This window comes from Mchenga conophoros, linkage group LG10 (genome assembly GCF_057382185.1).
Source record: "Mchenga conophoros isolate Kocher_MC1m ecotype Shallow Benthic linkage group LG10, M_conophoros_male_GT1.1, whole genome shotgun sequence".
Taxonomy (NCBI): Eukaryota; Metazoa; Chordata; class Actinopteri; order Cichliformes; family Cichlidae; genus Mchenga; species Mchenga conophoros.
Window position 1 is genome coordinate 20,298,269 of NC_140535.1, and position 26,871 is coordinate 20,325,139.

Consider the following 26,871-nt stretch of genomic DNA (forward strand, 5'->3'; position numbering starts at 1 on the left):
TTGTTCTTTCTCAGCCTCCGCAAGGAATGATTGATCAGAGCAACTTGTTTGCAGTATGCAAGTAGTCTGGCGTTTTATATGTGCAAGTGTGTTTCTTCTTGGCTCCATATTCAGTTATGTGATGATTGCCTTTTTACGGAATGCGTTTGAGTGTGTGCGTCTTTGTGTGTCTGTGAGATGAGGCCGCTGTAGACTAGCTGATGTTAAGTTCAAAGATCACTAGATAAGACCCAGCAGACCTGCCTCGCATCAAGCTGGTGGCAATTCAGGATCGCTAATCTGTTTGCTTGGTTTGGTTTGTCGTGCATGCACTACATCAGATAGGATGTGTGCATGCACAGTGTGTGTGTGTGAGTACTCACACACAAACGCATGCCTCCGTGCATGTTCGCCATCAGCTGAAACAATGGAGAGTACTGTTCCATTGAACCGCAGTTGATGGAGGATAAGAGCGGGAGCAAGCAGCTCCAGTGGGTCTCAGTAATCCATCATCATAAGACACAGTCAGGAATGACACACTCAAATGCGCGCACACACAAAATATGGCTGAGGGGTTAGCGGACCATGATGTACTTTGCGTTATTGTACAAAAAAAAAAAGATCACACACAGTGTGCACACACACCCACACACCCAAGACAATCAAAAGTCAAGCCAGACAATTACAAAACTGAACACAAAGAAGCCAAATTTGCTGAAGCCAAACTCGGCTCTGACGTATTTCATTATATAATTATTCTCTAACAATTCCAAAATGTGCTTTTTAATAAAAGACGGCCAAAAGAATGAGCTCAGGCCTCAACTACACATCTGTTGTGGTGCTGTACCAGTACAGGCCTGTCCATCAGCTTTACTTCAGACTCGTCCTCCACGCTGGACAGTGGTGAACATGAGGCGTTTGAAGTAAAACAAAAACAGCGGTAAGAGAGAAGCAGTTGTCAGAAGCTCGTGCTTTGGAAATAAAACCTTGAAAGACAACCAATTGAAGTTTGTGCTGGTGTTGATCATTTTAGATTCAAATCAAGTCAGTTTTGGCCAGTTCTTTTTTTTACATAAACCATGTTTTCAAGTCATCTCCTTCTGTCCTTTGCATTATTTGCATGCCTTTAGGGGATTTAATACATTAATACTTTATCTCTCATAGCTTCAATTTATCTGATGACTTCTGTTTTGGTGCATGCCATCATCCTGGAGGAGATTTTCTTGGATGCTATTAGATAACTAATGGATGTGTGAGCAAGCTAGAAAGACCTAATCAAAAGACTTAACTTTGAGACGTAAAGAAGGGCAACTAGAACCCAAAAATATAAGCTGGAGTTACATTTAAAAACATCTAAAAACTACATACGCAACAACGTTTATGAAAAAAACTTGTGGTATTAAGTTAACCAGAAATGCCTTCCTTACACACAAAATGTACTCAAAATTTAACAATTTTTACCTTGGAAACCAATTACAAAACCACTATTTAAGTCATTTTTTTACTCTATTTAGTAATATTTACATAACAAGTCATCCACCACTACACATATGGATTTGTTTATTAGTAAACAAATCGAGGAAAGTAATTAATAAATGTCTCACTGTAGCTGCCATTAGGTTAGGTATTAGTGGCCGATATCCAACTCCCGATTCCAGTCTAACTACAATGAAATAATATTAAGCTTTCAAAATTATAACTGCACGTACACGAAATGTTTAAGTGTCGGTTATGATAAAGTTACAAAAATATAAAAACCCAGATAATGATCTCATGAATGTCAAATTCACTCACACACACAAACTATTTCCAATCAAAAGGTCATATCAACACAAAATCCATTCTCAAATATCACAGAGCCATGCCAGCATGCACGCTCTCTTTGCCAAGAAGGCCTCACACTTGAAATAAGAGAGTAAACACACGGAAAGATTAGGATTTTTAGAAAAGAAAAAAAGAAAGACTGCAGTGACTAAAATTATGTCATGGGAGGAATAACTCCTGGCAGGAGTCAGCAGTGACATTCAAATACAGACATCTCATGAATCATTTGTAGCAGCTTTGGAGATAAACATTTCAGTGCAATTCCAGTTCCTTAGGCAAGCAACAAAATCACATTTTAGGTACCCATCCATCCATCTATCTGACTATCTATGCACACACACACACACACACACTCTCACAAATCGATGTCTGTATGATTCTTGTCAGCAATGCCAGATTTTTCATTTAGGTCACTGTGCAACTGGGAATGAAACAATTTCCATGCGTGACCCCCACGGTACAATGCACAGGGTGAGACTCAGCCATCTATTGAATCCATACATTAACTTGATTATAAGAGCCTCCATCTCTGCACTCAGATAAAATAATCCAACCCTTACCCTGAGCTGACCGCATTCAGAGCTTGAATGTGGCGAGTGCAGGGTAAGGGGTCAGTGGATATAGAGGGGTGGGTTGGTGAGGCACAGGGGCTTTTGGAGGTTAGTACAGTGAGTCACCAACACTGTCAGATATTGGCTTCAAAATGACTTCTTGTACCTCTCTCCTCGAGGGTTTCCGAGTGTGAAAGTGCCTGAAGGAGGGGTGAGGATAAACCATGACATAGTGCTACAGGATCATGGTTGTCCTGCTGGTATCAGAAACGAACATTTCTACATGTGGTTACGTCTTATTTGAATAACTGGTTTGTGTCATTTTACTCATAAATACCAAAAACTTATAAATGTCAATTATAACATAAATGTTTTTTTTCTCTCCAATATTTATTTGTACAACTAGTCAGAGTTAATTTAATTCAACCAGTACATGCCAGTGCTTCAGTATTGTTTACTTCATGATGTTAGTTGTTGGCTGGTTACTAGGCAACATCTTGATGTCATAATATATCATGGATTATTTAAGTTTTGGGGATAATTAATGAGATGACACTGTTATGGAATTAAAATGATACAACACAAGATGTTACAGGTGCATAAACGCTACAAACAGGTCTCTTTAGCCTATTGGGAAATGGTTGCTAGGCAACATGATGACGTTTCTTCAGTGCCTGAACTTAATTTCATTATAAAAGAGATGTGTAAACTTTACAATTCCTCCAAATTGCATTAAGCTGCAGGATCATCTTCTCTCCCTGAAACAATTGAAAATAAAGTGCTTATTAACTATAAATAATTAATTGTAAACAGTTAGTTATAAATAATTCACTGGAAATGAGCCGCTCTACAGCCACCTTTATGTGACATATTTTACCTTCCCAAACAAAAGCAATTGCAACAGATTTATATAACAATGTCAGGTTTTTAAATCATTTCCCAGCATGTTTACGGGACATTGGTGCTTTTCTCCTTGTAATTCCATTGATGCTTTGCTCATACTGAGGCTGCTAGCTAGTTCTGTGTTCCTTCTAGCTTTAGCGTTGACCATTTTCCCTTTGCTAGCTTCTTTAAAGTGTTCATATATAGTTGTGTGAAGGTGATTTGAGTGACTGGGTTTATTGTTAGGAGTATTTTCATGACGGTGGTCCTCCCATGGTTTACTTTGGCAAACTTTACGAGGCGCTTCAATGCTAATTACATGTTGTGTGGCTGTGAGTGTTTGTCTGAAACCAAATTTCTGCTGAAAAATAAATAAATAAAATGGCACACCCAGCTTAGTTGAAAACTGGCTTTTATTTTCTCAGGTTAAAACAAATGAGTGATTTTTTTAATGCATTTTCTACACATATTTGATTTAAGTCACAAAACAGTTTTTTTCTTTTTATATGCTTTGTAAAAGGTCTTATGACAGCACAGCTTTTTTTAAATGTGATAATTTAGCACTTTACCATCACAAACACTACTCCACATGCTGTTAAGAGTTTCAGTGGATTTTGAGCCTTTTGTGACATGGTTTATTTTTCCTCAATTACTATGAAATAGGTTTAGGAATGTCACACAGATGCTTCTAGCTAAGGGCAGGATGGGCTTTACAAACATCTTGTTCTCCATCAATCATTAGTTCTTTTCTTCCATCCTATGGAGAAATACCGAAACATCAGCACCTTTTCAACTTTTGGTTGGTGGGCAAATACAGAGGTCAGGCAAAACAGGCCACACTGTCATGAAGCGTTTCCAAAGGTGTTCAATTAAGTCTGTTAAATTCAAAGATGTACTAGGTTTTGCATCTTTTCTGACTGGCTGCTGGGCACCGAGAGTGAGCCTGCCACTGTCTTTGTGTTTTAACTTTTTAATTAGATGTGTGCTATATATATTATCTGTAATATTCTTGTGTACTTGTATGGAATAACTGCCTCAAATGAGCAGCATAACAACAAAAATAAGCTCTTTATCTAATGAGCAGTCTAAGAAAAGCCATTATTTATACTTACATGTAAACTGGAGGAGTAGACTTTCAGTGAAGCGATGACATTTTTTTTTTTAACTTTACCCACTGACTATATTTTATCCTGCTTTTAATGCAAATACTGCAAGAGCATTGATTATAGCAGCATTTGTGATCTAACACACATATACACCCTGATATGCTTCAGAGGGTTTGTTTTGCATGTGCTTACAGTTTCTCTGTTCCAGAGAATAAATGGAGTGAGGCTGATTTTTGCAGTAACTGCTGTTTTTGAGGCTGAGGTTATTATAGTTAACTAAAACTAACTGAAATGATTTTTTGAATTTGGAAAAACACAAAAAAAAAATCCTTAGTTTTAGTTTTTATTAGTTTGGTAAAAATGTTACAACCTGTCTGATGAGGCACTGATTTCAAGACATTCTGTGTTTTTATTGCAATACCTAAATTTTGACTCTGACACTGATGACTAATAAAACCTCATCTAAAATAAGGAAATCAACAGGAAAATCAACTCTGGATTAAAAGCAAAAATTCAGAAACCAAACTGATTTAAAAACAACCAGTCAAAATGAAATCTAATATATGTATAGCTGGTTTTTGGGTCATTGCAATTATTTTGTTAGAGCTACAAACGAAAAAACTAAATACAAAACAAGGAAAAAACAAAAACAAAAAACAGGTCGACAGGTTACTAGTCGGCTACTATAATTTCCGGTATTGGCTTTTCCACGTTTCCACCTAATACAGTATTTCTAGCTGCCCACGCTAACATAGATGACTAGAAAGGTGCTAGATCCAAACATCAGTCAATAAACTTTTGTACCAGATGGTTACTAGATGTAAAACAAAGTAAGTTCTTACACATTCCCACCCAGAAGAACAGGCTTCAATGGCCCTGGCTTAATACAGACTAGTTGAACTCTGCTACAGGTGATGTAGCAGCCCTCTCACTATAAACGACTTCAAACCCGGCATATAGGCTTGCACAGGAAACAACACTGCAGCAACCGTCTTTGTGTTTGTCGTCGTGTTGGCACATTTACAACTGACACCACAGCCAAAGCTGCCGCAAAATGATTCTCCTCGTAAGTCCAGTTGATCCTACACCTCAATGGACACAGAACAGCTGATTAAGAGGGTCGATCGTGTAAATATACGCTCCACGTAGCACCTACTCCAAGCACCTGCACTGGAAAGACCCCACATGTAAGATTTGTCATGGCCCGAAATGCTTTCTTATCAGTTGTCGACACTACTGACTGATATCCAGCCCACCTACACAATGTTATTGCCAAATAAGGACTCTACAGTAGATTATGATACTGTTCTTATTTCCCTTGATGATATGAACCATGGCTCACACTCCTAACTTCATTTTGTGAGCCAAAACCAGCGCTGCTACGCTAACGGCATCACCTCCACAAAAAAGGAAGACACTCACAAAAAAAAGCATACAGTGTCACTGTGGCCTGGGTAACTAGTGTTCTTATTCTTACTTAGGAAAAAAACAAGTTTTAAGTCTAATATATATACACTATTTCAAGTCTATGTCATGTGGTGGCCATGTCGTCCTGATATGTTCTTCACTCACTGTGTAACAGGGTGGAAAGCAAAAAGCAGACAATGATTTGCTGTGATGCAGAGCAGAACTACTAACCAGTGTAATGTGGTGTTAAATGACAACTTCTGACACCGTTTTCAGGCTGTAGGGGATGCACGAACATACCTCAGAGATCCTAGATATCTAATATAGAATACTAAAATTACACACACACACACACACACACTACAAACTTGGCTATAATCAACCGTCGGCCACTGCAATATGCAGCATGATGAATAGGTACACAGTTAGCTATACTTCCAGTAAGGCAAGTGTGTGTGTGTTTAGAGCCAAGGGAGTGAGGCGAAGTAGGCCAGCATGAATATAAAATCACCCCTGCCAGGGAATGATGTGGGCTACAAAAAGGAAGAGAGCAGAGAGTGTGTGTGTGTGTGTGTGTGTGTGTGTGTGTGTGTGTGTGTGTGTGTGTGTGTGTGTGTGTGTGTGTGTTGCCAGAGAAAATGTGCAGATGAAGGTGTAGGAAACTAAAGCAGGGGTTCTGTAGGAACACTCATTTCTCCTCTTTCTGGGATGTTGGGGGCGCACCCTCGCCGGCACACAAAAACCAGGTAAATCAAACAAAGCAGCTTGTTATAATTTTGGAGATTACTGCATTGTCATTGTGCCAGATGTAAATGCACGCACACACACGCATACACCGATGCAAAACAAACAAGATTCTCAACAGTGTTTTTGATCCAAATGTTTTGTATTAAGATGACATAGGAATTATATTGTTATGGCCCCTCCCATCTCACTACAATCACACGCAGACAATGCACACTTTTGGGGGAGAAAAAAAAAAAAAACACACACACATACACAAAAAAAAAAAAAAAAACACAATAGAGGCAGACACAAAAGCATGAAGCAGCCAGACACACAGACACAATGGTGTTGAAGCAAGGAGCACAGCAGAGGACAACCAGAACAATCGAGAACATATGCTTCCTGGAGCTCTTAATGTGAAGCTGTGAAAATGAATTATGCATTAGGCCAGAGAAAAAAAGCTGATATTAAATTAATCAATTAATATTTTATATCTTAAGGAATTTAAGAGAAATCTCAAAGTCCAGCTGGTTACACTTTTACAAATGCAAAGGGACGAGTTGGTTATCTTTGGTTAAGTACTTTACACAGTATTAATATGCGGACCTTACTTCTATTCACGGATACTTTTGATGCAGCGAATTACTAACAGGGCTGAGTGTTTCAGGTTTCAGGTCACATTTACGCCTAAACTAATAACACACAAACAGCTGCCCTTTTAATGTCTTTATTGAAAACCTTGGGTCGTCAATCACAGCGCAGACTGGAAAAAGTAACTGAACCTCTGTGCTAATGACTTTGCTAATGATGCGAATCATGTGTTGAATCACATTTTAGATTTGCTGAAGTGTACTCAGTGTTCAGTCCTTAACCTAACAAATCTCATATTAGCATATTGAGGCATTAAAAAAAATCAATAAAAGTTGAATTATTTATGAGTGGTAATTATAACAAATTCAATCAAAAAATTATCAAGATTGATAATGGAGCCTTAAAGCATACAGCAAACACAGAAGGTGACTGTTCGGTTCAAAAGCGATTACATTTTCAGCTCGATAATTGCCAACAAGCATGTGCTTCCCTTATGCAATTCATTCATAATTCATAAAACCTGCTCTTGCTTAATTAAGACCCCTATGCCGATGGTGTTTTAAAGAAATCAAACTCTAGACATAAAATCCCCTCTATGACAATTTATAGCATTGCAGGTAAAAGCCAGGCCTGAGCGCCTTATGTCATCTCCTTATTGCACTTCTCTTCCATCTGCAGTTGCATTTACAAAAACCTAGCAACAGTAGGTAAGAGGTGATGACAGGACAACACAAAGTCTCCCTCCAGACCTTCTAATGCTCAAAGACGAGAAGACGGAGAAAGTATTCCGAGAATAAGAACCAGTGAGGGGTGGCGCTGCAGACAGCTCCATTACCTAATCATAAAAGGGATCATCTACATTCATCCAACGGCCGCTTCACCCAGCCAGGGAGCCAAAGAGCGAGACAAGATTACACCAGTGGGTAAGGGGAAGTGGATGTGCTTAGAGGAGATGAACAATCTAGAGGGATGGAGGAAGTGACAGAGAAGCCACTTCCTCCCTCCTCCCCACCAAACCTCTGCCCCTTGTTTTCTTCCCATTCTCAGAAGACACGCTCACCCAAATCTTACACGGCTTATCCTTGGAAAAACCCCACATCTGGAAATAGCTGCTAACAAAGGATGAGAAGGAATTTAGAGAAGCGAAGCAGAATTTAGGAGCCTTAAGACAGAGAGGTGAACGTTTTTAGCCCGGATGCCTAATACACACGCATACAAATCAGTCTGGTTTGAGTTTAGCGCAAATCGTGTTTTAATTCAAGCTAAAAAGGCTGAAAAAGAAATGATAATGAAAGCGGGCCTCAGCATTATGCCTTAAAAGAGATTCTTTGGTTCAGAAGCAGATCATTCTGGAGGAGCTTGGTAATAAGAGGATTTGGGAGCAACAAGGTTTGTAGTTTAATGGACAACCTGGCATTTATACTTCTAATTGGGTATTTTCCTTCCCCAGAAATTTGCAACACTATGAAAAGAGTTTGTAGATTTGTCCGGACTGCGGGAGAATCTGAGAGGTGCAGATCTCGGCTCTGGAAGAACGCTAGCCATGCTAACAAAGTAGTACAAGTTAATTCCACGCTGTGACAAGTGATCGATGAAGAAAAATGGCCAATTAAAAGTTTAAATGTGAGCGAAGTCTCACATTTTCCCTGGTTTATGGGACTCCCAACTACATTTCCCTGCTGTACCCAAAAGAGCAGAGGAAAGAGGAGAACAGTGATACCCACAGCATGATGAGGCTCCGCAGGGGGGCTGGAACTCATCAGACCCCCACAGAACATCATACAGCTGGACCTATGTTACACTCAAGAATAAAAGAGCACCTGAAGGACAATCACAAACTGAACCGCTCTGAATCCTTTTCATCATTTCTCACCCTTTAGTTCACCATCTTTCTCCTTCAACCGCATTTTGTTCTTTTCTTTTTTAAAGTACAAGATGAGCATCCTTCCACATCATCGTTTTCTTCCTGGCTTTCATGCTCCCTGTCTCTCCTTTGGCTCATGCAGAGGTCAGGACAACCCAGCTGTGTGATAGATAGCAAAGTCATCCATGACCTTGCAGCAGAAGCCACACCTTCTGTCCTCTAGCTCTTCCTTACATAGGGGTGTGTGTGTGTGTGTGTGTGTGTGTGTGTGTGTGTGTGTGTGTGTGTGTGTGTGTGTGTGTGTGTGTGTGTATATATATATATATATATATATATATATATATATTTTGTATACTCATTTAGGGAAACAAAATAAGAGAGCGTTCATGCAGTGTTTTTGTCCAGCACTGTTTACATCGTTAGCTAACGCTGCTTACTGCCTGTGGACCCTAGGCACAAACTGGCAACCGTAAGCTTCTCTGCAGCTTTACAGCAGCTAATCTTTCCCAAAAATAACCACCTCAATATCATCTTGCAGAAGATGGGAAAACAGTTTTTGAAAAAACAAAGTGGAGCTGGCAGATTTAAAACATATGTGTGCATATCAGACAATATACATACCAATACTTATATTATATGACAGTCCAATATGGGCCAGCAGTACTGAACGGTTAAAAAAAACAACAACTTTCAATCAGATCTTTGTCTTTGTGTCTTTAAAACTACTCACTATACTCAAAAGTCCATTTAAACCACGCTAGCAAGAGAGCACATGATTTAAATGACTGTTCAAGTCTGTTAGCTGATGCTTGTTAATACGCTCATCTCCACGGTTGTGCGAGCACCAGATGACGCATTGTTATTCCACCGCGAGGCCATGCAAGAAGATCACAGTGCTGCAGGGAAATAGTTAACCTATGCCCTAGGTATGCAGCCACGGGGCACCCTTGAAAAACGGTTCATTTAAACTGAGTTTTGTGCTGATGTCTCAAACCACCTCAGGGCAAAGTACAATGGCACAAAATGCATCTTGAAAATGGGTGACCTATTCCTTTACAAATCCATGAAGCATAAATCAGCATGCCAGAGTTGCAGCGCACCAGACAGAGATTCAAAGACACAGAGCGAGTCTCTGTGATGCATTTGTTCCTCCATTTATAACCTCGATGAATGGATTGAAGTGTGCCTGCATTCACCTCGGTGTATTTTTATAATCAGGATGTGTCTGACTTGGTGTGCTGTGCCGAGTCTCGCTCTGCCGGCTGAGGACTCAGGATCAGGTGACCTTGGTGATTGTGGAACGTGTGGACAAGAATAATGAGACGTTTGCTAACAGAGAGTCAGTGGGACCACTGAGGAGGCTCAGGTGGGGATTGACACTGCCAGAAGATATTGCATCTGACCGAGGAGGATGGCAAAGGAGGAAAGGAAAAGCAAAGAAGGTGGCATAAAAACTAAGAGTGAGCCAGAGTGTGTCACCAATCATTTTCTATCCCAGATAAACACGCCGTTTTGATCCCAAAAAAAGCATTACAACTAGATAAAGCCGCCTATAAATAAGCCCAGCTGGTGCTGTACTGAGGCAGAGGGACTGACAGTATTGCCTGTAGATGCATTTGAAATATATGTCTCAGTTCTTCAAACAAAGAATAGATATGACAGTACGGTTCAGACAGATAAGTCACACATCAACACTCTTCTCTCTGTCAACAAAAATTGCTTCTCACCTGGCTTTCTTCCACCAGCATCACAACGTGTCACACAAATAACCAGCGACTGGGTGGAAGAAGTGGCTGAACATTAACTGGAAAGATTTTAGGGTTAAAATCTACAGAACAAACAGTGCAGTGAGGCAAACGACAGGAAGTTCTTGGAAGGGGAAAACTCAACTGTGAAATGGGCCCAATCAAACAGACTGAAGTATCCCATCGTGGAGAGGGCTGCCCATAAGAGTGGTGCCTAAACTTTAAATTACTGCAACACCAGCTGAATATTTCCAGGTCAGCTGAAGAGATCTGGGTTCCCAGTTTTACTTGGGACCTAAAAATGTAAAACTACTCAGTAATTCTTAAGGATAGAAAAAAAAAAAGCAAAAGATTAAATGAACGTCTGAAAAAATAAATCTGCTTACTGCTCCCCTCCCCTATTAATCATCTTATGATCCCTCGGAAAGGGCCTCAACTCCTAGACTGAGAACCATTGAGCTGTAAAATCTACATTAGGCGGTTTGATGTACATCTACTTACCTACAGACAGGTGACAAATTTAAGAGAAAGACTGAATAAATTAGAACACAAACACATCCATCATAGATGCCTCCACATAGGGCTCAGCGAGGTATGAAAATCACATGCTATGGACTTAACAATTGCCAGATTTCAAGTCAATCTTAACCCCAATGGGAGATACAATAAGTAAAAAAGTAACTCATCGCCTGTTCTGTACTTTAAGATATATTAAGCACATAAACAGGAGACTGACAAAGGCAGCTAGAGAGAGAGGGAGAGCAAAGAAACGCTGTGGAAGAGTGCTGTGTGAGAAGTCCGGAAGTGCAGAGCAACACCAGGTGGTGGAGCGTCTGGATGCAGGCAATCAAAGACCGGTGTTGCCTTGACAACTGTGATGCCTTGTTGATGATAATCGCTGAGCACCTTGCTGTCAGCACCCCCCCACACCTAGTGAAGGTCTATTAGTCTATGTGTGTGGACTTATTAAAAGATTAAGAATAAACAAGGGCAGCACTGAAGTGTTCGGGCTCAAAGTTGATTTCTCAACTGTTCTTCTCTTTCTTTCTACACAGTTTCATGTCGCCGTACAGACCAAGGAGCATATCTGATACAGCAGACAGGCCCATCTGTTCACTCCAGCCGCAGTGGGATCTGATCAATAAAGCCCCGGTGGAGGAGAATGTGGCTGCTGTGGTCTCCCACACTGATTGGAATAATGGATCAGCTTTTGGGTCACAGTGGACTCATTGTACCAGCAGCATGACCACTGAGGTTTCCTGCCTCCACACCTCTTTGTTTCAACTCTTTTAATTAAGGAGCTGGGCAGCCGAATTCCCTAACAGGCTTAGCTATTGGCAGCCTTGCAACCAGAACTGATTGTTCAATTCAGGATTTAGCAAGTAAAGCTTTGTATGACCAACACACGCTGCTTTAATTTGTCAGCGTGTCGGGCCTAATGCAACACTTGCAAATAAACATTAAGGCCTTAAAAGCGGGTTATTTACAGAAAATGATGCAGAGTGCATTTCAGCTGAATGCTCTGATGGGCTTTCACTGATCTGATGTGGACCAGTCCTGTCCTCTTCCGCTGCATCAGCTGGTGATTTTCTGAGCACATAGCCACTGCAGCATCCTACCACCTCCTCCTCCTCCACTCTCTCTTCTCCTCCCCCACCCTCCCTCAACCCCTCTCCACCTGCTTTTAAATGCATGGCGCTGCCCTGCCAACCTAGTCTATGCAGGCAGCATCACTCCTCTCAGTCCCTCCAGAGTGAAGGAGGCGGCTGTGGAACAGGATGGATGGTTATCAGCTTGTGCAACCCGGGGGGTTGTAAAAGAAGGAGACAAGATTGGAGTGAGCCAGCGAAAGCCCCTCTGCACTTCCCCGTAGTACCAATAATCGATTGGGGAGATGAGAGGCGACCTGAATCAGAATGGCTCACCACAGTCTGACTGAGATCAAACTGGTTTGGCTCAACTGTAGGCTGTCCTGCTCCAAGCATCCAGTGAGTTAACAGGCCGTCAGACTCGCTGCACTGTAATCGGGTAAAAAATTCATTATCAAGTCATTATTATTCTACCTTCAAAAGAAAATCAATAATGATCAGACCCCCTCCTCCTCTTCTCCATGCTAGATGCATGTAATATCATGCAGCACACGCCATCGCCTGATAGATGAAGGAGGGGGACACAGCCAACGCGCACACGTCCTATACCTCCCCCCAAAAGCATTAGTCTTCCAGACCTACATCGGCTGTACATTTTGCTCATCTGTTTCGTAACAGTACACACCAGTCATGGGGAAAAAAAGAAGAAAAAAAAACCCAGCTGGATTAAATCCTCTGATCTAGGCCCTGCATCGCCGACACAAGCCTCCGATGGAGGGGTAAAGATGGAAGAGGGGTGGAAACGTATATGTGCTCCAGAAATAATGGCTGCTTGAAGCAGAGTAATATAAACCATTAACAGCTCCAAAGCCACCTATACACAAACGTATATGTGACTCCTTTGGGCTCGGGATGCAGGGCCCTGCCTCCAACAATAGGCCTGTGCATAATTTTGACCCATTCTCATACACACACACACATATGTCGATGGTAGCATAATGCTAGTCGGCCTTTGTCCGCGTTGGATCTGTTTGTTTTTGTGCTGCCAGGACGTGCACACATGCATGATTTTGCCCGTTTAGGGACACGAATGGAGTACGTTGTAGGGGTCCTGATGTTGTGCGCAACATTAAAACCACTCGCGGCTTGTTACAATCTGCCTATGCATCACTTCAGGGTACATATCGGGGTCAGGAGAATAGCCTGCATAGACTTTTTCAGTATCCCCCACAGTTTGACTGCGAATGTCTCCGGTTGTTGTAGCTACCGCAAACGGGTCATTTAGTCAACAATGGCCGGTGATTAGACTACCCTCAGAGCCTCGGTGGGGTCACATGCTTCATTCAACTTCTCTGGTCTTAAATATAACACACTATTATTTCTTACAGCGGCCTTGTTTCATCTAAAGGAAATAAAAGAGAAATATCAACCACCTCTCGAACAAACAAATGACATCATCCCCTGAAAGCCACACAACCAGGAGAGAGCGAAGCATCGTAAATAAAACATAGCGGGTTGGGGCGCAGCGACTGTGCTGTGCTCTATGGCTTCCTTTCAGCGTTTTCCAGGACTGCTCGGTCCTGCTCCCACTCACCAGGTTCAGCACCGTCTCCACGATGTCCCTGTTGCTAACCTCCCCGACCTGGATCAGGCCCACCAGCACGGCAAATTTCATCTGGATATTCCTTATCGGAACAGCGGGGTTGATCACCCCAGCCGGGAGGACCATAGAGCCGGCTGCAGACACCATCCTTTCCCCGGTGGTGCCGGAGCCAGAGCCCGCGGCGACCTGCTGCTGCGGTGGCGGCGGCTGCTGCGTGGAGGAGCCCGCCGGAGGATGGGACTCTCGGTCCGTGTCCGTGAGCGAAGAAGCAGAGCCCGGTGGTACTGAAACCGGCTTCTCGCTCGACATTTCCCCTCGGAAACAGGGAGGAGAGGAGCGGTCGCCGCTGTCCCTCACACCTGCTCTACAAGCTCGGGCGTCTGCTGCTGCCGCCGAACAAAAACCATCCACTGCGCAGGTGAAACAAGGGGGAGCGGCGTTTGAAAAACTCTGGAAATTCACCCTATCCACCTGAAAATGTGTAGGGACTCATAGGTGTAGGAGAAAAAAATGATGGAAGCTTGACAGGAATGGAAACCTACGCTTCTCTCGCTTTCTCTCCTCTTTCTGTCTCTCCTCTCTCGCTCTCTCTCTCATTGGCAGGTTGCAGTCAGTGCGGTCGTGGAGGAGACAGCGCCATGTTAACGCCCCCTGTCTGCGGTAGCGCGCTTAAGCCGCGCATGCGCAGTGTGGGGATTTCTGGGAGGGTGCTGAAGCGGAATAACATGGAGCCATCCATGCATGGGTTCACACAGAACACAGCACAGTCGAAACAACTGTGTGTTATTGTGAGTTTTAAAAATATATATAATATATAAATATTGTTTTACTTGTAAATATTTAATAGTGCGAGGGTGCGAACATGGATTAATGATGGAACTTTCATTACATTTCTTTAAGTAGCAGAAATAGGCTGGGTCAACCTCCACAGATGTATTTTGGGTGTAGTGCAGGGGTAAATCCAGATGGAGTTTAGGGCGCTTGGTTTCCAGACAGAGGCTGTTTATATATTCAGAAGCCATCCATTTGTCCCACTTACCTCTGTCCCCCAGTTCAGCTCTGGTGCCTTTGTTTATCCATTATTTATCCACTATTGTTCTCCTGACACTAATCTGTTCTTGTGTGATTTTCTCATTTTCCCCGTTTTTTTTTATGTCGTCATCAACTGTCTTCCCCTTCAAGAAATTAATTTTGTCTTTTCACTTTCACACTTTCCTTACCTCATCACCTCTCCATCCTTATTTTGCCTTCTGGTTTGCAAAGCGTGGTCCTTACTATACTGCCTAACTTAAAATAATAATAATAATAATAATAATAATAATAATAATAATAATACGGCTAATTGTTCTGATATCTTTGTATGACAGGAAATAAAGTAAAAAACCTTCTATTTTCACTTCTCTGTTTTTGTATCCCTTCTGGCTGAAACTAACAGAATGTGCAAATATTTGCCTGGAGATGTGTTTACAAGCAGTTGCCATGGAAACTGTTTTTCGTAATTGTACGTGGATTATCTTAAAATAATATAACATAATGTGTGTATGTGAGTGTGTGTGTATGGGGGGGCATTTAATTATGCATTAAATTAACATATATGACGGGTATTGCATACAATAATACAATATCTCAGCTGTCACATGGCCCATGTGTTGGTGATCTACTCAGGTTCAGGTGTGTTTATGAGAGAGGAACTAAAAACCTGAGCAGTAATAGAAGTGAATGTGTTTTGTGTCAAATTCAAAATGTTTTATAGGCTATATGTCTTCCATGGCTTCATTGTGTTTATGGCTCCTTCATAAGCTATAGTTATGACTTGATCCTTTATGAATCTTACCCTATATGATCATAGTGTATATCTGTATTTCTGTAACTCCTCCTAAACATGTCTGGATGAAACGTAATACTTAAGCTGCCTAGAGTACCAGGTAGTGCTGTGTAATACTGCATTCTTTTATATCTGTCGTATAATGAGTAAATACAGAGCCGGTATTGCGAATGCCAACACTTTTAATTTATAAAGCCAGCTTATGTAGGGAAGAGCAGTGTGGTGTGACTTATGCAAATTATGAACACATTTTAATGACCAGTAAGTTACTGTGATTTTTACATTCCATAAAAATTGGTCAACACAACAAAGCACTCCTTTCAGCGTACATAAAAATACATGAAAAGCTGAAAGGTAAATGTGCCTGTCCCTGAAGCTCTTTGGGTTGTTGTTTAAATGACCTATAACTAAAATAGACATGACAGTCAACACAAAAAAGGTTATAGATGCATACTTTTACATTTCTGGAAAAAATTGTTTTTAACACAGTTCGGTGGGCTACATATTGTATTTAGAGGATAGGAACAAAATATCGATCCTATCATTCTAGTGTCGATCTGATACTGATATCAACATCTATAGTTCTTTTGGAAAACATTTTTAAAACCACCAAATCCTTATAAATCGCAGCCAATCTCAAAACGAACGTGTATGTTAGTTGTAAGTTGCTGTTTACGAATAAATTTTGCCAAAATGCAGTGACACGTGTCACAGGAATATGATGTTGCGCATATCAAACAAGCAGTGATGCGAATAGCGCCTGCACCACAGCTTCCAAAGACGAAGAAATATATTTAGCCTATTTATTATTAATTTCTTTGGTGTCCATGAACTCTTTTTTTTTTGCTACCTGACCGTAAACAGTCGTATAATGAAGATAAAAAGAAGAACATGATAAATTAACATACATGTCTGTGTTCTACACAGCAGCCGCAGGCCTGGAAAAACCTCCCGCAGGGCAATTCTTTGCTAGTGTTTATGATTAACAAATGATTAATGGTACAGAAACCAAAATGCACTTAGGATTAATAGGATGGGTTGGCAATACTAAACACATACACTCACCAGCCGCTTCATTAAGTACAGCTGTTCAGCTGCTCGGTCTAATCAGCCAGTCACATGGCAGCAAATCAATGCATTTGGGCATGTAGACATGGTCAGGATAACCTGCTGCAGTTCAAATGATAGAAAGGTGATTTCAGTCACTTTGAATGTGGCATGGTTGGTGGTGTCAAAAGGACTGGTTTGAGCATTTCAGAAAGCGCTCGTCTACTGGAATTTTCCTCAAAACATTTACTGAGAATGGTCGGAAAAAGAGAAATTATCCAGTGAGCAGCAACTCTCTGGGTTTATGCCAGAAGTCTGAGGAGAATGGTCAGACTGCTTTGAGCTGATAGGAAAGCAGTAACAGTAACTCAAAAAGAAAATGTTTGTTATACCAAGGCATGTACAACATGAAGAAGCTTGAAGCAGAGGGCTACAACAACACCAGGTGACATTTAGAAATAGCATCAGGTTTTTATGATCAAATAGCTGCTAAGAAACCACTACTAAGGAAAAGCAACAAGCAAAAGAGATTTGTTTAGGCCAAGAAACACAAGGAATGGACATTAGACCAGTGGAAATCTGTGCTTTGGTCCAATGAGTCCAAATTTGAGATTTCTGGTTCCACCCACCGTATCTTTGTGCAACGCAGGAAAGGTGACCGGATGGTCTCGACATGCATGAAGGAGGAGGTGTGATGGTGTGGGGGGTGGTTTGCTGGTGACACTGTTGGGGATTGATTCAAAATTGAAAGTACACTGAAGCAGCATGACTACCACAGCATCCTGCAGCAACATGCCATCTCATCTGGTTTGCGTTTAGTTGAACCATCATTTATATTTCAACAGCACAATGACCACAAACACACCTCCAGGCTATGTAAGGGCCATTTGACTAAGGAGAGTGATGGAGTGCTGCACCAGATTGCCTGGCCTCCACACTCCTGACCTAAACCCAGTCGAGGTGGTTTCGGGATGAGATGGACCGCAGAGTGAAGGCAAAAGGGGAGACAAGTGCTCAGAATTTCTGGGAACTCCTTCGACACGGTTGGAAAGCCGTGTCAGGTAACTACCTCATGAAGCTCACAGAGGGAATGCCAAGAGTGTGGAAAGCAGTAATCAAAGCAAAGGGTGGCTGTTTTGAAGAATCTAAAATATAAAACATGTTTTGAGTTATTTCACATTTTCTTGTTTAATATATATATCCATCCACTGCTTTTACTCATCAGTTTTTTAGAAAATCTAATGAGGCTTGATGTCAGGGCAAGCTGAAGATGCTATTAGCTCAAGTAAATTCATGACAATTCATGATGTTTTACATGACTGGATGGCTTTTAATGCATGAATTCAAGTGTCAGTTTATGTACCCTTCTTGCAAATTGTTACCATTTCCATCAATTCAGTCGATGTCTCGGCTGCTTAACCGCGTCTGGATTTTATTCCTTTTAGGTTTTTTAGGTCATGCACTCATTTGAGTCTCTTTGAGCAGTGACTCACAGGTCCAGCCACAGCGTCTCACAAACACATAACTCACACACCTACACTATCCTCTGGTGGCTGAACAGACCGTGGCTACTGGCACCTGTGTGTGCACACATAAGCCTGTTTTACACTCCACGTGTTCTTCCAGAAGGCCACATCTGCCGGGTTGGATTTCCATTAACAAGGCAGCTATAGAGGCTGATTCATTACTCTTCTGGAGCATGTCTGAGTGTGTTTTCACAGAGGACGCGATGTCTCTTGGATGTCTTGCTTCATATCTTGAGATGCTGACCGTTGACAGAAGTGGGAGCTGGGGGTGATGTGGGAGGGGCATTTTGTAATGGTGTGTGTGTGCACGCAAGTGTATTTCACACTGTGTGAAATCATTAAAGAATGTTACAGATGAACAGAGGCCATCATACACACCCCTCCCCCGACCCAATCTTCAGCAAAAAGGAGACAAGCGCACACACACACACTCCAACAAACGCACACTGCGTACAACAGTTGTATCTGTTACTCACTTCCCCACACTCAAGAGAAGCAATTTCTCAAGCCAATACATGTGATTTTGCTCTTGGATGTGAACACACTTGGGTTCACACACACACACACACACACACACACAGATATACAACTACAATAGCAAGCTCTCTTTCTTTCTCTCTCACACACACGCGCACACACTTCTCTTTGTTTTCAGACAAAGGCTTGCTTTTTCAGCTTTGTCATGATTCCACAAAAGACTTCTTTGGGAGAAAGAGAGGTCTTAACCGGGATCTGGCTGGCGATTGGGTAAAAGCATTAACATTGTTCCCCTCTTTCGTTCTTTCTCTCAGTCTCTCTCCCCCTCATCTGTCCTCCACCTCATGCCTTTCCTTCCCTCACCTCCAGCAGAGCTGCAGTACTTGCAGGCGGGCAGTTATTATCCTCTCTGTTCCGGTGTACCTTTGTAGAGATGTGTGGAGGTAGTGCCAGCGTCCTGTGTGGGCTGATGATCAGAGAGCTCGAGCTTCAGAGGGGACTGGGACTCAGTGAAGATCAGGCAGAGAGAGTGCAGAAGAGGTGATGTCTGTCAGGGAAGGTTTGATCAGCACATACAGGAGACAATACAGTTTGAATGTTCGGGATGATTCTTAGATTGATAATAGTTGCAGCTAGATTTGGTTTGACAGGAAACTACTGTCAGCTGTTTGCCTTTAAAATAAGTGATTATTATAAATTGCATCAATATGATTGTATTTGGTCCCCCTTTACAAGCTGGCTTTCTGTAACTTGAAGAATAGAAGAGTAATGACAGAGTGGTGGTGTGGGGATTGGTGTGCGAAGAAAGAATAGGATAACTTTCCTTTGTTTTTTGTTTTTTTGGGGTTTTTTTTGTTGTTGTGTTTTTGTTTTTGTTGTTGTTGTTGTTTTTGTTTGTTTTTTAAAACTATTTATTTATGTAGTTATCCTTAAGTTCTGTTATTGAAGTTTAAAATGAAATAAATAAAAATTGTTGATGACAAAAACTAAGTGATTATTTATACAAAGTTGCATGAAAGTAATGCCACATTTTCAGTTTTTACTGGCTGTATGAGCCACTGCTTGTTATCTGTTCTATATGTAAAGGACTCTAAAGTCCACTTGGGCAAAAAATGAAAGAGAAAAATAAAATAGAGTAAATAAAAAACTTTGCAAAAAAATATAATTTTTTTTATAAATTTTCAAAACAAAAAAATTGAAAAATTAATTAAATATAAATGAAAAATAAGTTAGAAAATGAAATGAAAGTGTTTATTGTCATGTGTCACAAGGGGAAAAGGCATTTCTCTGTGCAATGAAATTCTTTGTTTGCTGTCCACCCCCATATATACAATAGAAATAGAACATATAAATACAAATAGTACAAGTAAATAAATGAAGACAGAAAGAGAGACAAAATATGGAGATTCGAAACAGAGTTGTGTGCAAAAGAGCTATAGCTTAATATGCTGGCTTAATATGTAGGATGACCTGATGTGCAAAACAATTATTATTACTGTCAAAAATAGGTCAGCTGTTCAAGAATCTGATGGCACAAACGTCCAAATGCCACTTCCTGTTTGTCAGGAGAAGCCACTCAAGCCACAGCACCACCAGTCACAAGATACGATCCATGTCAGGTAACATTCAGATAGACCAAGTCTCATTATGGGGCAACTGTGGCTCAAGAGTTGGGAGTTCGCCTTGTAATCAGAAGGTTGCCGGTTCGAGCCCCGGCTTGGACATTGGTCGTTGTGTCCTTAGGCAAGACACTTCACCCATTTGCCTGCTGGTGGTGGTCAGAGGGCCCGGTGGCGCCAGTGTCTGGCAGCCTCGCCTCTGTCAGTGCGCCCCAGGGTGGCTGTGGCTACTATGTAGCTTGCCATCACGAATGGGTGAATGACTGGATATGGGGTCCTTAGGGACTAGTAAAGCGCTATATAAATACCATTAATTAATAAGGTTTCCCAACGTCCTTCACCACTTTGTCTTTTAGCTTACTTGAGACGACAACAGTCCTTCTTTCTTTTTTCAGTAGTTATGTTTTTAAAATGTATTTTCTGATAAAACTGCTTTCAATGGTAGGGTATCAGAAGGAGTCGCATAAGACAGGGAACTCCACGTTTGCTTTAGCAGAGTTTTACACCAGATGTTCTTCCTGACACAACCTTAAAAGGGATTTGTGTCTCCAGGTGAATACGAACCAGAAACCTTCCACTTGCCAAGCAGTCGTGGTTACCACTACACCATGGAGTCACTATATCACTTTTCGAGGGGTCATATTAATTACATTTTATTACATATCAAATGTTAGATGATGAAGATATTTATATGCAATACTAAAGAGATGCACAGGCAAACGCCCCCTTTTGCAAGTTTAGTGTATTTACAGATAAAGCTGAGACCTCTGCTGCATACTTCTGGACAAACTATAAGAAATTGAGTACATGGAAACTTCAGGCAGCTTATAATGATGCTGAGATGGTTCAGTAGCTGCTGAATTCAGTACATATAAGGCCGCATTAAAAAATTTCATGTATTGATTAATCAGACAGGATCAGTGCTTCTGTAAATTAAGTTCACGTGAGTATAAGATTTAGTGACATGCATTATCGATCCAGGCTCTGCAGACAGTTCAGTGATCTTTCTGTAGATAAATGATTTTTGTGTTTTTATTTGGTTCTCTTTTCATGTTTTATATTATGCAATCTTCCTGTTCTATTCAGATCTTTGAGTCTATATTAAAGATTGAGTCAGTGTTCAAGATTGAATTACTTAGATGTTACTTTTGTCTGTTCTACTTCTCTGTCTCTGTGTCTGCTATTAGGAGAATTGAAAAGCAGACTTGCTGATGTGCACAGGAATGACCTCAGACAGTGACATAGTTACAGGTAATAACTTCCTGTTTCCATAGACATAGACATATATGAGTCACTATCAAGATAGCCTTGCACATTTTCGTTTTAGTACATGTCCATAAATGTGTGTGCCTGTGCGTGTGTGTAAAGGAGACCATGACAGAGGTGGGAAATGGGGAAAAAAACACTGATTGCAGAGGTGGCACAACACTGCAACTCTGAGATTTTCAATTCGATTTCTGTGAATCGGCCAACTATCTTTTTCTCCCACGTGAAGGAAAAATGTTCACAAGCATTACAAACTTTCCTCTTCTGATTTAAAAAAAAGTTGTTTTATTTTATTTTTTTTTAGAAATGCTTGAATAAGCAGTACTACAATGATAATCGTGAAAGATTTCCTTACAAAAGTACAGTCATCTTTACACTGGTCCCCTCATAGTGCAATTACTGTCCATTTGTCATGCCTATTTTTCTAAAACTTATTGTGCACATGAAGGAATAGATCAATAGATTAAATCTAGGTGAAGGACATTTCTCCTCAATGCGAGGACCTTGAAACTAACAAAGCACTTAGTGTGCAGTTATTTTTGATGTTATCAATAATACCTGTGCTTTTCCTGCTATAACAAATTATGTGCAATAAAATAAAGTCTGTAGGCTAAAACACATTCTGATATTAAATGAGATTTTCTGATCAGCTCCTTTACTTGGATACTCTGCAATCTTGAGGATAAATACTTTCAGAATTGAGAAGGTGATTCACAAAAGACACCACAGGGTAGCTTATCATAGGTTAAGCATTTTTTAAAAAAAAATCACTTTTATATTGGGCTGAAGGAAAAAGCACACATAGAGGAAAAAGCCAGCCTGTTAAAATCTAATAACTAGACTATTGGTCATTGTATTGTTTTAAGGATTACATGCTCCTCTGTGGCTTAAGAAGATAAGACCATCTTTGCTCTTATGATTCCCTTCCATGCGCTGCCTGGATGAACTCATACGTGTGCAGTGTGATAATGTTTTAGTTCAAGAAAATTTTAAATACAAAGAATACCTAATGGAGAGTAACAAAATATTCCAATATCATATATTTTTAACTGTCAGCTATGGCATTATTTGTCATTTTCATGATCTGTATGATGACAGGCCATAATTTATGAAACCACTCACTTTCTTGTTTGCAAACGGGAAGTAGCTCTTTGGAAAAGTCTCTGGGTTACTGGGACATGGAGCTCCTCAGCTATTGCTTGAGACAAAAAACTCTTCAATTTTTATAGAAAAGCTTAGGTACACAGATCATCAAAAACATAAAAAATGTATTCAATATTGCATAACTCTTCATCATAGTCTTAACAAGAATTTGTCAAAGGATTAAATTCAATAAAATTTCTTTTTTTTAATCTCCTGCCAATTTACAGCCAATAGTTGTTTCAAGACCCTTTATATTATAAGATAAAGATCCTACAATATCAGAAAAATACAACAATCAAGCAACCTTCTATGAGCAAACACTTGGTGACAGTGGGAAGGAAAACCTCCCTTCTGACAGGAAGAAACAGGAAATGATGGGAAATGAAGAGAGCAAAGTGAGATGGGACGAAAGGCAAACTATGGGAGAGAGAGAGCCATAGTTTTATAGTTGCAAATTAGTAAATACAGTCATTGGTGGAAACACGCGAGGAGTGGAATAAGATGAGTGAAGAAGAAAGAGTCAGTGCATCATTGGAAGCCTTCCCAGCAGTTTGATCCTACAGCATTGTAACCAAGGGTTCGGAGTCATCATATCCAGCCTTAACTATAAGCTTTGTCAGAAAGGAAAGTTTTGAGTCTAATCTTAAAAGTAAATCCAAGCAGGGAGCTGGCTCCACAGAAGAGGGACATGAAAATGAAGGCTCTGCATGGCTCACATCCTCAGAACTTTAAAAAAAAAACTCCAGATCTCAAGATTTCCATAAAAATCAGGCTGAATTAATGGTGAAGCAGAACACCAGGATTTACTGTGGGATAATTAACTCTTAACCTAAAAGAATATTGAGTTTTTACTCCACGCTGGTGTGAGCTTTAGAGGCAGTGGGATATTGGGAATTGTACTTAAGAGCTTAACTTGTTGAACAGTGGGTTCACTTTTCTTAGTGACTGTACTGGAAATTAGGCAGATGGAAATATTTAAGAAAGCCGGATGTACTCCAGAAGTGAAAATCAGAGTTTCCAAAAGTTGATTCTGTTCATATGGACGTAGGGTTTTCAGTGGGAGAAACGCTACGTCAAGATGAACAGAATCAACTTTTGGAGATTTACTTACCTGGATGATTGAGAATGCATCAAGACGAAAATCAGAGTTTCGATTATTTTGTGCAAACGGAGACAAAATTCTTATTGATCAGTGTTAAGTGTGAGAGTTAGTTGTGTTCACAGGTTGTGCTGCACCAACAACCTTTTACTGGCAGCTTAGTGAAGGTCCAGCCTACAATTACCAATGCAATATAAAAACATTTTAAAGACATGCAGGCACGCCTCTGCATATAGCAAAAACTAGGCCTGGATTGCAGCTGCAAGTGTAGCAAAACCTGACTGTGCTGTGCACTTGGCACTGCTCTGATAACATTTCCCACAGACTCCTGCCATGCAGTAACACACATTTAACTACATTCTGCAGAAGATGTGACTCATTTTCTAAATTCAAAGATGTTCGTTGTAAATGTCAGTGTTTTTAAGTTTAACTGTAAGTGTTTATCATTTATAATAGTGTATGTATAGATGCTGCTTTTGAATGTAAACAGAGTTAATCATCTGTGGAGGGTCATATAACAGAGCAGTCATGCCAAAACTTTGCTTTTGGCTGTGCATAAATTTATGTGCAGATGCAGAAGAAAGTCAAACTTGTTTTGCCTTGCCTTTTTTGCTTTTGTGTGTATGAGAATATTCACTGAGGATTCTGGACACTTTCACATAAACCATAATCCCTCAAACGACCTTTACTTTATTCACAAGTAATGGCTGCCCCTGAGACAGATGCACAGTGGGACTAAATCTCGGAGAGGGTTTGACTTTTACAGTGTAACACCCATTAGACTTATTTTAATAACATACTAAGTTGCCAGAAACAGATGTTATTAATGACTGGATTTCTATTAGCTGTTCCTGTACCTGATTCCTGAAATTGCGCTTGCTTGGATGACTCGTACGGTTCTCTGAATGCGTAAATGGAGTGAAGCCATCATTTGAGCTATTAGTTGCACTTTCACTCCTATAACCACTCGAAATGTCAGCCATTACTCCAATGAAATGGAGCTCGATCAGGTGCCATTACAATTCAGCCAGATCATTCTGAATGTGGCCGGCTTGGTCATTCACTCAGATTTCACTCAGGCAACTTGGATAAAAGTGTGCTGCATAGCATTGGCTAAAATGTATATGTTATCTACTCTGCTTTGCTTTTCTGTGTAAGTCACAAAAACACTGATACTTCATTTGTACATTAGATGTATAGGTAAGCAACACGAACAGTTAATTTGGAAATGCAGAAAAAACACTTTCTCTTATGGCACAATGCCTCCCTTGTATGTATTACTTACAGCACACTTCATTTCATTAAATGAAGCTTTAGTTGTATGGAACAATTTGAACATGTAATTGAGGATACTACACAGAACTGCCAACATGGTCTCATCAATGATTCATTTGTTGGATAATTTATTCATTAATGACCTTATCGTGGATGTCTGGAAAGAGACATTAGATTAGCCGGTCTCAGAGGACATGCATATGTTTTCATTGTCTGTCTGTCTTGCATTTTTCATAATGTGAACATGGTGCAGATAAGCAGCAACAAAGTTCTGAAAGTTCATCCCTGCAAACTGAGTTCTTCAGTGTGAAAAATATTTTATGACACCATTTCAGAGATTTGATTCAGTTCAATTCAGGTTTATTTATATAGCACCAAATCACAATAACAGTTGCCTCAAGGCTCAAGGCCCCTTATAATGGAAGGTATAGATCCTCCCGGATTCTGGAGAACATCCCAACAATCAGATGGCTCCATATGAGCCAGCACCCTTACAACAGGATGAAACCTCCAGCAGAACCAGGGTCAGGAAGGTGGGAAGTAAACTGAGGTGATGTGGTACTATGAGGTCTTTAAAATAAAATGGGGCCTGATTATTCAAGATCTTGTATGTCAGGGGAAGAGGTTTAACCTCCTGGGACCTGGGGTCCACATATGTGGACATCACATTTTGGGTTATTTAGACCAAAATACTCAATTTTGCTCTACAAGGGCCTGATATCCACTTACGAGGACATTATACTGCTACTGTTTTATCAAAATTTTAAATGAATATCCTCATATGTGGCTCTCATCATTCTTAGAAACAAAAATTAGGTAAAAAAAAAAATCTTGTAATCCTTTGTTTGAAATTAAAAATGCATGCCGTGGAAGAGTTCAGGTCTTAGGAGGTTAAATTTGATTATGGATATAACAGGGAGCCCCTAATATGGAATAATCTCCTGTCAGTACTCTCTCTGCAGCATTTTGTATCAACTGACAGCTTTTCTGGGAACTTTTAGAAGAACATGATAATAATGAGTTAAAATAACCCAACCTAGAAATAACAAATGCATAAACAATTAGTTTTTCAGCATCCGTCTGAGACAGGATGCTTCTTTATAGATATTGTAAGAAAGCAGTCCTGCATATGTATTAAATATGCTTATATTGTATCATATCCTGGTCAAAAATGGCTCCAAGATTCCTCACAGTGCTGCTGGAGACCAAGTAATTGCCATCCAGAGAACATATCTGGTTTCTAAGATTTTTAGGCCCAAATATAGTGACCTCGATTTTATCTCATCTTTTGAAAATTATGGTACATCCAGGCCTTCTCCAGTCTTCTCATTACCTCAGTCTCATCTATAACTGATTCATTTTTGTCACCTGACTTAATATGTAACTTCATATATAATATGACAGTTATATAAGAAAGAATGCATTACAACTGGCCAACTGCAGTAACTCTTGTATTTGTGACAGAGGCCAGAACACAAAGTGAGTAAAAGCAAAGAAGAAAAGCCCCAGTTGGCTTTGAAGTGTATCTATCACAAATACGTCTGTCAACAACTCTGGAACTCTATTATATATTGTCAAGTTTTCAAAAAGTCCTCAGAAGGATTCTGAGAAGAAAGTACAATAAAGCACATAAGGACTTGAATGTATTTAGACATCACAAAACAAATGCTGTTAAACTGAATACTGTGCATACTGGAACATGTTAGATAACTAAACTATATCAAGTC

The 26,871-nt window shown here is 40.4% G+C and overlaps 1 protein-coding gene across 16 annotated transcripts in view; it reads right to left on the reverse strand.

Moving 5' to 3' along the window:
• The window catches only part of nbeaa (neurobeachin a), a 98,937-nt gene extending 84,473 nt beyond the window's left edge, over nt 1–14,464 (reverse strand). For all 16 annotated transcript variants that reach the window (XM_085289220.1, XM_085289213.1, XM_085289219.1 and 13 more), the window contains exon 1: nt 13,859–14,464. In XM_085289220.1, coding sequence (XP_085145346.1) covers nt 13,859–14,176 — 318 coding nt within the window. In that variant the 5' untranslated portion in view covers nt 14,177–14,464. The remainder of the gene's footprint in view (nt 1–13,858) is intronic.
• Nucleotides 14,465–26,871: the final 12,407 nt, after the last annotated feature.